The 13,848-nt window shown below is 40.3% G+C and overlaps 1 protein-coding gene across 1 annotated transcript; it reads right to left on the bottom strand.

The window, feature by feature from the left end:
- Positions 1–895: 895 nt before the first annotated feature.
- LOC106941891 (protein FAM193A-like) lies at positions 896–13,602 on the bottom strand. The gene is made up of 17 exons (XM_015025040.1): positions 13,188–13,602; positions 10,880–10,954; positions 9,198–9,440; positions 8,332–8,507; positions 8,074–8,241; positions 6,960–7,209; positions 6,749–6,873; positions 6,467–6,614; positions 6,306–6,380; positions 6,142–6,216; positions 5,945–6,057; positions 4,777–5,019; positions 4,045–4,201; positions 3,727–3,873; positions 3,226–3,504; positions 2,154–2,376; positions 896–2,076 (listed from the first exon to the last, which is right to left on the bottom strand). Exons 1-17 carry the CDS (start codon positions 13,407–13,409, stop codon positions 1,694–1,696), a joined length of 3,102 nt encoding a protein of 1,033 aa, XP_014880526.1. The 5' UTR covers positions 13,410–13,602; the 3' UTR covers positions 896–1,693.
- Positions 13,603–13,848: the final 246 nt, after the last annotated feature.

Raw genomic sequence — 13,848 nt, 5'->3', positions numbered from 1 at the left:
AAATACATTCTGACAGTAAGAAAACACAGCAGCTCTGACTTCAGTCTTAAAACCAACACTTTGTTTACTGTGAAGTCATGATCATTTATACTGGAATAATCTGTGCACTGTAGAGTTAAATTAAACTAAAAAACTGTTAAAATGAAAAACTCCATTGGCTAACTATGGAGTGCTAACTAGAAACAACCAATCAGAGCCAGGAGGAGTGTGTTAGCGCTGTCAATCAACATCTCATCTTGTGCCACTCACACAGGGAGGAGGTGGAGGAGATTACTCTTTTCACAGATTGTCTGTCTCGTAACAAACGGTCCTGAAATGGTGACAGTTTTAACAAATATGTAAAAAACATTCCCTATATACTGCAGCTTTAAGGAGGGAAATGTGGTGCTTCAAAGCTGTAGCAGTAGACTACTGGATAATAAATCGTCCCAGAAATTATTACGATAAACAATAATATTGTCATTTTGAGACCATTTTCAACTGACATAATAATAATAATAATAATAATAATAATAATAATAATAAAAGTTCCATATTAATGCAAGTATATACACTCAAAGATTTAAAAAATATAATTAAACTTCTGAAAAATGTTTAACAATGCAACAGAAAAACATTTGAAATAAAAAATGACAATAATTAAAATGGATTATTAAGACTCTGAAACTAAAATTGGATTTAAAAAAAAATGTTAATTGTTCAGCTTAGACAAGAAAAACAGGCAAAAGTGTCAGGACTGTTAAAGAAAAAAAAAGGAAAAAACCACAAAGTACTTTGTAGTGGGTGTCAAATATTTGCAGGGTTTTTCAAAATGCCAGCTTTTCAGCGACATTGAAAGGGATCATATATAACTATTGTTGTGCAACTAGAATTTATCAAGCTCATTTTAATTTTTTGTGATTAATTGACTTATTGCTTATTGTGAAATGTCTACAGGGCAGTCAAGGTTCTCTCCACCTTGACTGCTGTTTTTTTAGGTCATAAGGAGGCAGATCTAAGGAGTCGAAGGATGTGAACATTTCAGCAGAAGCCCCAGGCGGAGCTTTGGCCTGAATCAACTGGAGGAATGCTGCTGAAGAGACAGACCATGGTGCATTCTGGGTGGTGTGGGACATCTGCCCACCACTGCACCGGACAGATGGGTTGAACTGTAGCAGGATGATCTGATGTGGTACCGAGCTGGGAGACAGGGGTCGACCTACCACCTCTAAATCATGTCCGCTTGAAATCTGGGGGAACTCATCTTCACTCCATGCTGCTGTTTACTTTTAAGTTATGAAGCATGGTGGTGAAACCTGAGTCTGCTGCCGTGCAAGTTACACAACAAGTTGTTGCTAGGTAACCACAGAGTGAGTGAGTGAGTCAGTTTATGCCACCAGCCTTGCTTAGCTCGCTGTAAGAGATTAAGAGGCTAAAGCCTTTCCTCTGCCTACATCTCCCACAATGCTGTGTGGTTCTGGATTAGAGTTCCATGAACATTCTATCAGATGTATTAATAATTGATATTGATCACGTGTCTATCACATTACATATTGTTATTGGTTTATTGTCTAACCATATTGCAGGTTTGTGTTGGTATCTGTAACGGCTTCACTGGTTTAAAATGGATTCCACACCTCAATGACATTTACTGCTGCTATGGGTTTATAGTTCATCCATTATCCAGGATAAAAAGCTTTATAACAGTACAAACCTAACCTGTACTCTTCCTTCCTACATTACCTATAGTGTTGGGTCTTTTAGATGCTAGATGGATGGGTGGGTTATTACTTGACTGGACAGTGGTGGCAGTGCAGGACACGGAGGACGTGGCGGCGGACGTGGCCATCACCACCCGGTTGGTCTCCATGAAGGCATCCTGGAAGTTGTAGAGACACTTCTTCTTGGCGCCGGTCTTCTTCGGCTCTTTGGCTTCTGAAGAGGAGCACGACGACGACGACGAAGATGACAACGACGAGGACAGCGACGACGACGAAGATGTGGGCAGGGGTGTGGGCAGCGGGGGATGCTCCCCCGGGAGGCCAATGGATGTTGGCGGGAGGGGCACGTCGGGGAGCGGAGGTCCCAGCATTTCACCTGTGGACCACCAGAGTCAGAGGTGATGACGTGTCGATAGATAAACTTGCAAGAAGCACTGCGGCTGGGCGGCTCACCTGGCAGACATTCGGGCAGCAGCACAGATGGGTTCCAGCTCTTCATCACAGCAGCATCCCACAGATTTTCAAACTTAAGAGAGAGGCACTGTAGTGAGGTATTCCAATCGCCCGCTCCGCCCGTCCCACCAAAGCAGTTCTGGTATACATGGTCCGGTAAGGATGTGCTGAATGCTGGCTGCTTGGCTGCTGAATGGTTGGATGTTGGGTTTGGGGGCAGAGGCTGAAGAAAGAAAATCGTTAGTTAGCAGGAACCTTAAACGTCAGGTTTGGATCGATTCGATATCAATATCCGTATCGGTGCAGATGTCGACAACAATTATAGATCAGTTATTGGTGACAATGTGCCACATCCTTAAGGGCAGATCTATTCAGTCTAAATCTATGCTTTATTATTTATTTTAAATTAAATGTAGAACTCCTAACCATTTGAAATCATGTTTATTTTTACATGTTTCCCTCTAGTTTTTTCTTTCACTTGTTTGATCGAAGTAGTCAACCTACTGTTTGTGTCAGTTTCAGTTTCTTTATCATTTATTTTACATTGGCTGTTGTACTCCAAATAGCACTAACTTCAATTAAAGTTGTGTTATCTTTACGTGTTGGACCAAGTTTGTGAAACTGTTGGTGTTAAATGAGCTGTACTGGCGCAGAGTTATCAAATGTATTTTTAATTCAGTACATTTATGTCTATTTAAAAAATATATGTATACGTATTTTAGGTCAATTCAGCTGTTATTTTGTATCAGATCGGAATAGATGGATACTACAATTCAGATATCTGAATCTCTAGAGAAAAAAAAGTGGGTCAGTGCATCCTGACTGACTAGCATGGCTCTCACATGCTTTGGGCTTAGATCAGATTCAGGCTGTCCCCTTGTGGCAGAGGACGAAGCTACACTGACAAAAAGTGAAACTGAAACATAATGAAGCTCAATGTTGTTCCTGGAACCTTAAAGAAATCCCCAGAGATAAGGAAACAAATTAAATTCCCCTTCAAGTCACTCATTGCCAAAATCAACGAAACATAATCAAGAAGAAAACGTAAGCTGAAAGAACGACACCTTCTCACCTTGTTGTGTGTGAGAGGTGGGCTGGGTGGGTAGAGTGTCGGGTGGAGAAGGGGCCGGGAAAAGTTCTGCAGGGGCAGGTGCCCGTGGATATGCGGGTACAAGTGGAGGGCAGGGTGAGCAGGGGGCGCCTTGGTGTCTGGAAAGAACTGGTGTCCGACAGTGGGAGGAGGCACGGCGTGGATCCGGCTGGGGGGCAGGCAGGCAGCGGGGCCCGGGGTCGAGGGGTTTGGGTCCTGGTTGCACACGTGGCACTCGCAGGCATGCTGGACCTGTTCTACCTAAACATGGTATTCAATATTGACAAATAACATTTACATCTGCAAAGTATTTTCCTTGTTTTGTTGCATAATCAAAATATATCAGATAATTTTCTAGGATTTTGCAAAACTGATGTTTGTTAGACAGATAATCCTCCTAAAAAGTGTTTTCTGCAAATGACACATAATAACCTTGATTACAACAGGACCATACAAAGGAAAGCTCCTAAAGTGTTGCGATACCTGCTGATGGCTGTAAGAGGGTGGCGGACTGGCCGTTTTTCCCAGGGAAAGTACTTCCTGCTTCCCCGGGGGCTCCCCACCAGCCTGAATATTAGCTTCCTCCTCATCACCCTCTGATGAGCTGCTGCTGCTGGTAATCTGAGGAGACTGAGGAAATTGTAGAACAAACTAAATTAGGAAAAGTAGTCGATGGGAAAGCAGTGGAGTTCCCTAACTACCAGTAAGCCATTATCAAATGAGAGTGGCTTTTCATCATCCAGAAACACAGTGGGGAAGTTCACTGCTGATCTCGGGTACTTTTGCTGAGCAGAAACTCACCCCTGGCTTCAGTGCTGCGTTGACGGCATCCCCGTTGATGTTACGGTGAAGTCCGTTGACAGCGGCCGACACCACACTGCTGTCCTCATAACTGTTCATGGGGTAGATGTTCCTGAACTTACTGGACACTGGAGGCACTTCATCATCATCACTAATACTACGGAGAGAGAAGAGAAGAAATCAGGCTGAGGTTTAATTGTGTTTAAATATAAATACATAAATAATACTGAATACTCCCTAATAGTGCTACACTTTATGAACACAAAGTATGAGCTATTTTATCAGAGTTGCAATAATTTCCATTTCGAAATGACAAACGAAGAAATTTGATTTGATTTTGTAGTTGTGTTGAGTAAGGTGATAAATGGATTTTATTGATTAATCAAATTTGGTGTTAATGAAGATTTCATTTTTGGAAAATCTGGATTTTTTTTTTCTGCCAATTCACTACATAAGTTTCCATAGCTTCTATTGATGTCAGCCCTGCCTGGGCCAACCAACTTGTTTCACTGCTTTGTATTTAGTTGGACTCTGACTTTGGGTCAATACCTGCTAAAGACCCCTGTGGGGGTTGAAGATAAATACACGGAAAAGCCACACTGGACTATAAGCCACATGGTCCAAAAAGTGGGGAAAAAAGTAGCAGCTTATAGTCTGAAAAATACGTTAAATTCCATACTTTTGACAGCTGTGTGGCAGCAGTGTTATCAGAAGTGTAACTGGCTTGCTTACAAGGTGCTGACATCTCCTTCAGGTAAGATGAGCCTCGGATGCTGCTGAACTGTAATGGGAGAGCTGGAGTTTGAGCCAGAGGCTGAACTGCCCGAAGATAGGCTGGGGGGGTGCACCTCTGACAGGTAGTCCCGATGTGGCTCCCCCTGTAGGGGCAGCTTGATGTGGAGGTCCTCGGCGATAGATGAGTCCATGATTCCACACGTTAGGATGTGGGAGAGGCTGCAGTCATCACATGTGCACCTGTTGGAGAAGCAGCGGCGTTGCTTTTGGCTAACTAAGACTTCAAAAAAACTCCATTGCACATAAAGATAAAGGCATGTCAACAGCATTTCTCACAAGTTAGGAGAAATGTGTGAGATTCTGACACTTCACAAAACAGAGTTTGACTCTCTGATGAAACTCAAGCTTTTTCTTATTAATGCCAAGCAAAGAAAAACAAATGGCATGAGGGAGGAGTTCTAAAGGATATAAAGGAAGGCAATATGGACTTAGAACTTTATTGTGATATGTTGTGGTACTTGTGTGATAACAATATAAATGATAATAAAAAGTATTACTTATTTTCTTGGGTAACTATGGTTACTATATGATACAGCATTCATAGCACCAACACAAATATTGTTCTTGAAAAATATTCCCATTTGAAATAGGCTTCTTCAGGATGGCACTTAAAGTGTGATCACATTTTAAAATGTACTGATATTTATTGATGCTCTTGTAGAAAATAGCAGAAATATCATTTCCGATAATACTATGAGGTTTTTTTTTTTATTTACCATCAATGACAAATTGTGAGAACAATAAATAAAAATTCTTATGAAAAGATTTTTTTTATGATGAATGAGATATTTTGACCTATATTGCCTAATACTCCTGTAATAGCCTAATAATGCTACTACAGTTTTATTGTTCAATATATATCAATATCAGTTTGAATAGCTCAAAATTTTGCTTCTTATTATTTATTACTGCAGAACCAACTCTGTGAATTGTAGTTGCTGGACTCCATCCAACAGGATGGACAGATTCTTCAAAAAAGCTATTAAATCTATGTTTCCAGACTTTACAAACCAGAGTTGAAAAATGTCAAAAAATGTAGAAATGAAGATGGATTCAGGTATTTTGACCTATATTGTACAGCAGACAGTAGATGATGGAAACCTACCGTCTTCTATAGTTACAGTTTGGACAATCTGGAATACTAAGACGAGATGAGAGCATCCTCATAGTGTCTGTGAAGTTGTTTTCTCCAGTGGAGGGCTTTTTAATGTTGGGTTGCTAAAATGACAAAAATTATATATATAATCGCACTAAAACATAGGTTTACCTCCAACATGACAGGCTCAAACATAAATAACCTACCTGTTCTTCAATGAACCTCCTCTGCTTGAAGAACTCCCAGTCCTCCTTTAGCATTCGCTGCTTTGTCTTTAAAGTCTTGATGGAATCAGAAATGAAATCAACAACAGTAGTTAAGGATTAATAAAGATGGACAAAAAAATCTTATCAGTGAATTTTAAACTTACATTTTTGCTAATCAAGGACTTGTGTGGCTCTGTTTTTTGGTTGGTCAGACTCTGGCCTTCCACCTTAAAAAGTAACTATAAACAAAAGACACAAACACTCAGAATCCTCCTTCGCTACAGTCGTAGAAGCCCATCTTGTGGTTGATCTGTTGGGTGACTACCTGCTCATCGACATAATCATCAATTCTCTTCTCACACTCCTGCCACTCAGCAGCCACAGAAGCCAACTCCTGCTGCAGCTCCTGGTATCTTTCCAGCAGCGTCCGATACGTGTCTTCATTATACGAATCATGAGAGGCTGTACCATGTCTGGAAAAAACAAAGTTTGACTTAAAACGGCACTTAGTAACATATCAAAGACGTTGCATATTTGAAAAGAAACTGGTCATTGTCATTATAGTCAGAGTCACTGTGTGTATTTTCAGACAGAAACAGTATCTCACTTCAGCTGTGCAATAAGTGCTGGTAAACTGTTTTGCAGGATCGGTTCAGAGAAAACCAGGTTCTCAAAAAGGTGCTTGTTGTGCAGCTCCCACGTCACCTGAAACTTCTGCAGGTGCTCATTCTCCTGGAACCAAAGGGAGAGGAACGAAGCGTGAGGAGGGAGAGGAGCTGCCAGCAGCCGGCACTGTGAGCAGGCCGAGGAAAACTAACCAGAGTGAGGAGGAAGCTGCTGATGGTGCGTGCAGCCTGACACAGGGCGTTGTACTCCTCCAGCAGCAGAGAGACGAACTGGTGGGCCTGAGGAGGACCCTGAGCTGCGGCCACAGCGCCCCCTGGAGGCCCTGCAGGCTTGGAGCCTCCAGAGAGGTGCTTCAGAAGACGCACCTTCATTTCTAAGACGTATTCTCGGGCCTGCTGCTCCAACCGCTGGTAGAGCTGATATGGATCTTTCACACAGAGCCTGCAGCAGCAGAACATTAAAAATGCTTAGAAATTAATACCATGTTGGATTTGTTTTTTATTCTAACTCTTCCTAAAATGTGATAAAATAAAAAATTAATAAAGTTACACCCAAAATTATTTGTAACTCTGGCAGATATAAATTTAAAGTAATTTGATCAAGAGGTAGAAATGTTTAGTTTGAGATGTTTAGAGGATCTTTATATCTTAAAATGTTAGCGCTTTTAATTCAGATGTTATTTTATTTCATTTATTTTGAAATACTTCAGCTCATAGGAACTATTTCAACAATTTCTAGTCATTCAGACCCAAATAAAGAATTTAATGTTTGGCAGATAGATAATTATTCTTTTCCAAGTATATATTGCCTTTGTTAGCGATTTTAAAGAGTAGTAAACCTGTAAATCTATGATGTTTAAAAAATATGATGGGGTCAAAAACTTGGATGCACAAAAGAAATAAAGTTAGACGCACCAGTGCTTCGAGAGTAGAGATTTTAATCTGCTTATTTTTTTTTTTTAATTATATTTTCAATAATTCTTTGATTCTTTTTCCTTATCGAATTGTTTTAAATAAATTTTGTATTTGTTTATACTGACTTTTTCTCTCATCAGTCACATCATTTAAACAGACTAACGACTGTTTGGATAGAAAAATTGGTTTCTGAATTAAAAACGGTTTTCTGACTGAAAATCGTTTCTGATTCAAATCATGACTAAAAAACGGAGTTGAATGGAATCATTAGGCACCGAATCTCTAGTCTAGAACCCTGTAATACATTGAGAAGCTTCCACTGTTCAACAAAGGCTTTTACAACTCGAGAGAGACCTCTAGTGGACAAACACAGACACTGTTCTTATGCTACCTGTCCACCAGCTCCTTCATGCCTTCCTTATCCCTCTCCAGGGGCTGGTCCTGGTCGTCTGCTAGTGGGGTTCCCGTCTGCCGGTAGATGCAGCGCACCAGGTAGCGAACCTCCGACCAGTGGTTCTGCAGCTGCTGCGACTCCCGCTCCGACTCAGCAGAGATCTCCCTGTCATTTGAACAGGCTCAGGTAAAGACCCATGACCGGGCTCGCTGTATGGAGAACTCGTTGGCCTCGGCCCGCTCGGTGTGAACGTACCGTCTCTCGTTGCAGGTTTCACAGCTGCACACGGTGTCAGGAGGCATTGGAGCAGCGAGGTCCGGCGCAGGGAGCATGGGTAGTGTAGGCGCAGCAGTACTGAGCCTGTCTGCTGTAGCTGCAGTCTGAGCCAGGGTTCCATTACTCACAGGCATGTGCAGCAGAAAGTCCTGACTCTGTTGGACACAAGTTCACATCACAAGAAGCTGTAAAATTTACATTTTTTTGTAGCTTTGTTAGGAAGAATTGCATTTAAATCCATTGTTTAAGAGAAGCTAAATCCATATTAGTTTTTATTTTCCATAGCAAACAGTCCTCTAACCCTGACTAAAGGGCAGATTCAATGTTGATCATCATTGCTGTTGATCATTCTAGATTTTTTTACAGCAGCAGCTGCAAATGAGGACAGCTGCATCATTTTTCCTGTTCTGCCTGAGAACCAGACCTAAGAATGTTTAACAACAGCTGTGCAAGTCAAGCTGAACATAAACCAGCGTGCAGGAGTATTTTCTCCTTACACATTTCTCCTAATTTTGTAGTTTGGGATCTCCTGGACTAAGTCAGACAGAGAGAGATTAATTTATTTTTCATCTATTCTTTAATTTCTTTAGACTGAGGCATGTTGTGTTGCTCTTCAACCAACCATGGATTCTAATAACTTTTCAAATAGGGCTGGTTTGGTTTCGTTTACTTTTTCTCTTCAATAAATGAAATTATTTTAAAAATAAGTTTGTATTTACTCAAGTCTTTGTCATAAAAAAAATTATTTGATGATTTGAAGGAATATAAGGGAGAGAAACACTTATATAACCATGTGGATTACTTCTGAAGACTTAACAATTCAGCTGTCCTTAAAGTGTACTCACCCCTAACGACTGCTCCAGAGTCGTACGTCTGTCTTCCTTCTCCACCGTGCGTCTGCAGTCGGAGCAGACCCACAGAGGGAGCTGGAGGGCACTGGAGGCGTTGGTTGGCTGCGCCATGCCGTTCTGACCAGCAATGCCGGCCTCCGAAGGCACAACGCTGTCTTTACGCTCACATCGGCACAGGAGGCAGCGATCTCCAGCCGTATACGGCGCCCGCTGGTTAAGGCCGAATGTGAACGGCGTCTGAAGGGGAGAAGAGACAAAAACAGGTGAAAAGAAAACTACAGACTCATTTTGAATAAACGACTATTTGGTCAGCTTATTATGAACAGGTATGGGTCGAAGACCATTTTGGTCATTTCTTAATTTCTTTTTACACAACCACCAAACAAAAAAAAAGGTTGCCATAAACACATGGTAGACTGCCTTCCAGCATAACTTCATCCATGTCCTGACCAGATATCCTCTGTAACATACTTTATTTTATTGCATTTTGGGTGCAAAAATAAAACATGAAAAAAAAAGAAAACACTATTTATCAAAAGGAAAAAGAAAAAATGCTCAATGAAAAGTTTATGAAATTTATAAGTGGACAGGTAGGAAATATGAACTAAACGGTACAATGAAGCATACCAATATTACAAACATATAAAACATTATTTTGTAATTGATATATATTTTTAGTTGGTCAGCAGCAACTCTTACCACTGGCTTCACCAGTGTCTCATCCTTACAGCTCAAAATCACACAAGTGTGGCCAAACGGGTCAAGTTAAAATTTAATCCGATCATATACAAACATGTCATACTGTATGTAGAGGTGGGCGGTATTTTGTGGTACTGTAGTAATAATGACAAAAGTGACAATATGAACTATTTATTTCTTGATTTTTAGGCCTTACATCAATCATATCCACACAAACACACACTGCTCTTTAGACACATTCACATCTGTAAAACGCTTTTTTAGGACACCAGTCACATAAAGAAGTGTGATTTACCTCACACAGCTGTATCTAATGCCTTAATGTTGACCTCTGTTGCTTTAAGAACCTCCTTCCCTTTACGACACTCAGTCTTCAGTACGTCATCACAACAATGCTTCTTCATGATGCTATTTATGACTGATCTTAGGGCCATTGTACTGAGAAGTAGTTTGTATGATAAATTCAGCAGACCAGCAGTTCCACCAGGTGTTTGCTAATTGCTGCCACTAGTCTGAAGGAGCTGTGTGGAGGAAGCAAAGGTCCTGTGGGGAGGGAGCTCGGTTGGACTGCAGTTCCAAGGCAGAGCTTTGGGTAAACAAGTGTTCAGGCACCTCTGAACGGTTCCAACAGGAGACTCAATAATTCTCCAAACACAGATGAATGAGTCACAGCAACACTCCAGGTATGTTTTTGATGATGGAGTGACACAACATAACATAGAGCTAAAAGAGCTGATTTTGCATTATTCTCCCCCCACCTCTTCCTTTACACTGTGAATGATTTTCATAACAACTTTGGTCCAGCAGAGATTTCCTCTAATCCTTATTAACAGCAGGTGTGCAGCACATAGAGATGAATAACGCAGCACTTGAGCAAACAGATATGCAGTTAATCACAGTAATCACTGCAAGTTGCTTCACATCATTTGATTAGTAACAGTGGTATATTTACTTAATATTAAGTGATGCAATTTTACCTGAAGAACTCCGGAGAACTCTGCGTTCACCGGTCCTTCTGCAAACTGAGGAGTAACGCTGCTGTTCATTTTGACCTAAAGTTAAACAAGCAGACATCATTTACAGCCTAGCACTTTCTAATAACATTCAGGAAATCGTGTACAAGCAGAGAAGATTAGATTGATTTGGTTGTTGGCACTGATCGTTTGACTTTAGCTCTGTTGTTGTTTAGCCATGTTAGGCTATATATTGTTGCAATTATATTGCAACAATATAATTACTGTATGCTAAAATTACTATGAGATTTCAGACTCCTCTACAAAATATTACCCAAATTTCTATAAAAATATACATGTATTTACAAACTGAAACAGAGAACATCCAGCTGTATGGTTTAGGCTTTTTTACAAATATTCCTTGTAGCTGATTAATAATCACCTACCAAATCACCAGATTAACTCATCAATATAAATCAAGTCCCGTTCGCTGACATTTGAATCAAGAAATCAGATTTAACTAAGAATTACAGAACAAAACACTGTTACATTTGGATATCATAATCAAAAATGCATCATCATGATAAAAAACACAAAGAGAAATGCTCATTTTTATTTTCAGTTTTGTTGTTTTTGGGGGGTTTTTTTAAATAGCACTTGACAAATGTGGAGAGCTAAAGTGCTTCTTTAAGCTGAACACACCATGTTTTCACCTGGCTCTACTCCAACTTAGGCTGCTGATGAGCTTCAAGCCACCTTTCAGCTCATCAATGTAAGGCTTCAAATTGGTTCTACAAGTTGATAACACTGCAACAATATTTTTCTCCCACAAATCATCCCCATTTCTTACATAATGTTGGTATTTAAACCTCTGGGCAGACCTTATCAAGAGAGTACCATCCAATAACTCTGAATAAAAGCTTTTCTTTCATTTGCATATTGAGCTTTTAGTAAAAATGCCAAAGGCTGGTCTGCACTTTTATTCGTGGAATAAGGCCAGTCTTAATTCTGAAGTCTGGAAAAAATATGTTGTTTTTAAAAATAGGAAATTGTATTTTATATATATATATATATATATATATATATATATATATATATATATGTATATGCATGAACTCTTGCATGGTACTGGCTTCATTCTCAGAGAAATCATTTCAGCATCCAGTAATATTTTGAACATATTATCAACATGTTTAAATAAAACCATGACGATACTGATAAATGTAATAAATTTGTGCTGAATAACCATGGAACTAATGTTCCTATATCTCCAATATGTTTTAATATTTTTAAAATATTAAAACATATTGGTCATAGCCTCTACCTGTGTGGAAGAGCTGTCAGCTCTTTTTAAGTCTTCAGTGACTACAGCTGCCATTGTAAAGGGTGGAGTTTGCACCTACATGATGTTGACTCAGACTTGTTTTATTCTGTTTATCCATTTTAATGTTAATGTCCATCCTCCAGTCTGTAACGTTGTGACATCTTGGTGAGACATTCTTTGAAAAGACATTAATCTTGAGTGACTTCCCTTTCAAATAAAGGTTAAATTGATTAAATAAACAAAACTCTGGTTACATTTATGACTTGTAGAACAACTCAAGCTAACAAAGTAACTTTTGAGCTGGCATCTATAAATTGGTCTGTTGCACAGCTCTTAGAAAACAGTGAGTCACATAAGGTTTCTTATTGTTTACCTGCGGTACACGACTCGTCTGCGCTTATTTAGAAATCTAGGGCTGGATAAGTAGTTATTCTGTTTCCTTAGGCGAGTTTAAAGACAGACCTTTATACATGAAATAAAGCTGTAAAACAAATCGAAAGCTGAAGGGAACCTGAGTTTTTAGTGATGTTAGCATTAGCTAGCATACATGGCTAGCCGAAACCCAGCACACAGTAAGTCACCTGCGTTGAACCTAAAGATACTCCCTAATAATCTTAGCTAATCTCTACCAGCGCGGACTGTATTGGCTCAAATGAAGGTATTCTGACGTCCAGGTTGTTGTCGTTGCAGCCAGGATCTCTTAACTTTAGCTAGGGTAAGAAGTCAGTTTTCGGCCAACAAAGTTAGCATAATGTTTACGGGGATATGTCATAAGAAAATAAAACATGTGAAGATGTTAGACATCAATGTTTAGAAATGATTACTGTTTGCCCAAACATAACGGGCATATTAACATGTAATTAAGCCAATTAATTACTAGCTACTCTGCATTTGTTACTTAGCTGGCAGCCTTCCTAAGGATCGGTTCTGGGCCCAAATCAGATGTGTCGTTGATAACACTGTTAGCTACTCACTGCCGTTTTGACATTTATGGAGATACATTCTTACCTCTCCGTTCATGCCCGCGCTGGACCCGATATTCCCGTTGCCTGTACTCCCAGATGTGAGGAAGCTGACGACTGAGGCAGGTGTTGCTGTTCCCGCACAGCCTAGGGCCGGTGGAGCCCCGGCCTTGCCACTGCTGCTGTTGCAGACAGCACTGCAGCTACTGCCACCGCCCCGCTTGTTCTTCCTGCGTTTAGCCCCCCGTTTAGCATCGGTTGGACTCATTTTCTTCAACAGAAGAGGCAAGACAAGTTGCCGTCCGGACTTGGCAGCGTCTCGAGCGGAATGTCTGGAAAAATCACACGGTTATAAAGTCGGGAAAGCGATTAGGAGAGTCCCAAAACGACAGAAACCGAGTCCCAACAAAGTGCAAGCCGACTGCATAGATTCCAATATGGCCTCTAGCCGGATTGCTTCAACCAGACTCAGCTTGCGTCAAGACGCAACGTGCGTGACCCACCCAAACAGTTGTGGGAAATTGAGTTCATATTTACGAGAAGGAAATCTGATATGAAAACTCCACCAGAAAAACAAAACAGCTTAAAGTTTCTCATGTTTTATGTATAATTGAGGGACTATTTTTATTTTAGAAAAAAAAATGTTTACAGCCCAAACTCAACATATTTTAAGTTTTCTAAACAAACTGCAAACAAAAAGCAGCAGT

This window comes from Poecilia latipinna, unplaced genomic scaffold (genome assembly GCF_001443285.1).
Source record: "Poecilia latipinna isolate Pla-1442-1.1 unplaced genomic scaffold, P_latipinna-1.0 Scaffold3924, whole genome shotgun sequence".
Lineage (NCBI taxonomy): Eukaryota > Metazoa > Chordata > Actinopteri > Cyprinodontiformes > Poeciliidae > Poecilia > Poecilia latipinna.
The sequence above is the reverse complement of the archived record's forward strand: the minus strand, read 5'-3'. Positions and strand labels throughout refer to the sequence as shown.

What these genes read in the sequence shown, in the direction of transcription:
- LOC106941891 (XM_015025040.1), bottom strand. Translation starts at nt 13,409, where the DNA reads ATGAGTCCAACCGATGCTAAACGGGGGGCTAAACGCAGGAAGAACAAG. An exon ending in GCAGCTTCCTCCTCACTCTG is followed by an intron (nt 6,874 to 6,959) that starts GTTAGTTTTCCT and finishes CTTTGGTTCCAG; the next exon opens with GAGAATGAGCACCTGCAGAA. An exon ending in CCTCTTACAGCCATCAGCAG is followed by an intron (nt 3,505 to 3,726) that starts GTATCGCAACAC and finishes TACCATGTTTAG; the next exon opens with GTAGAACAGGTCCAGCATGC.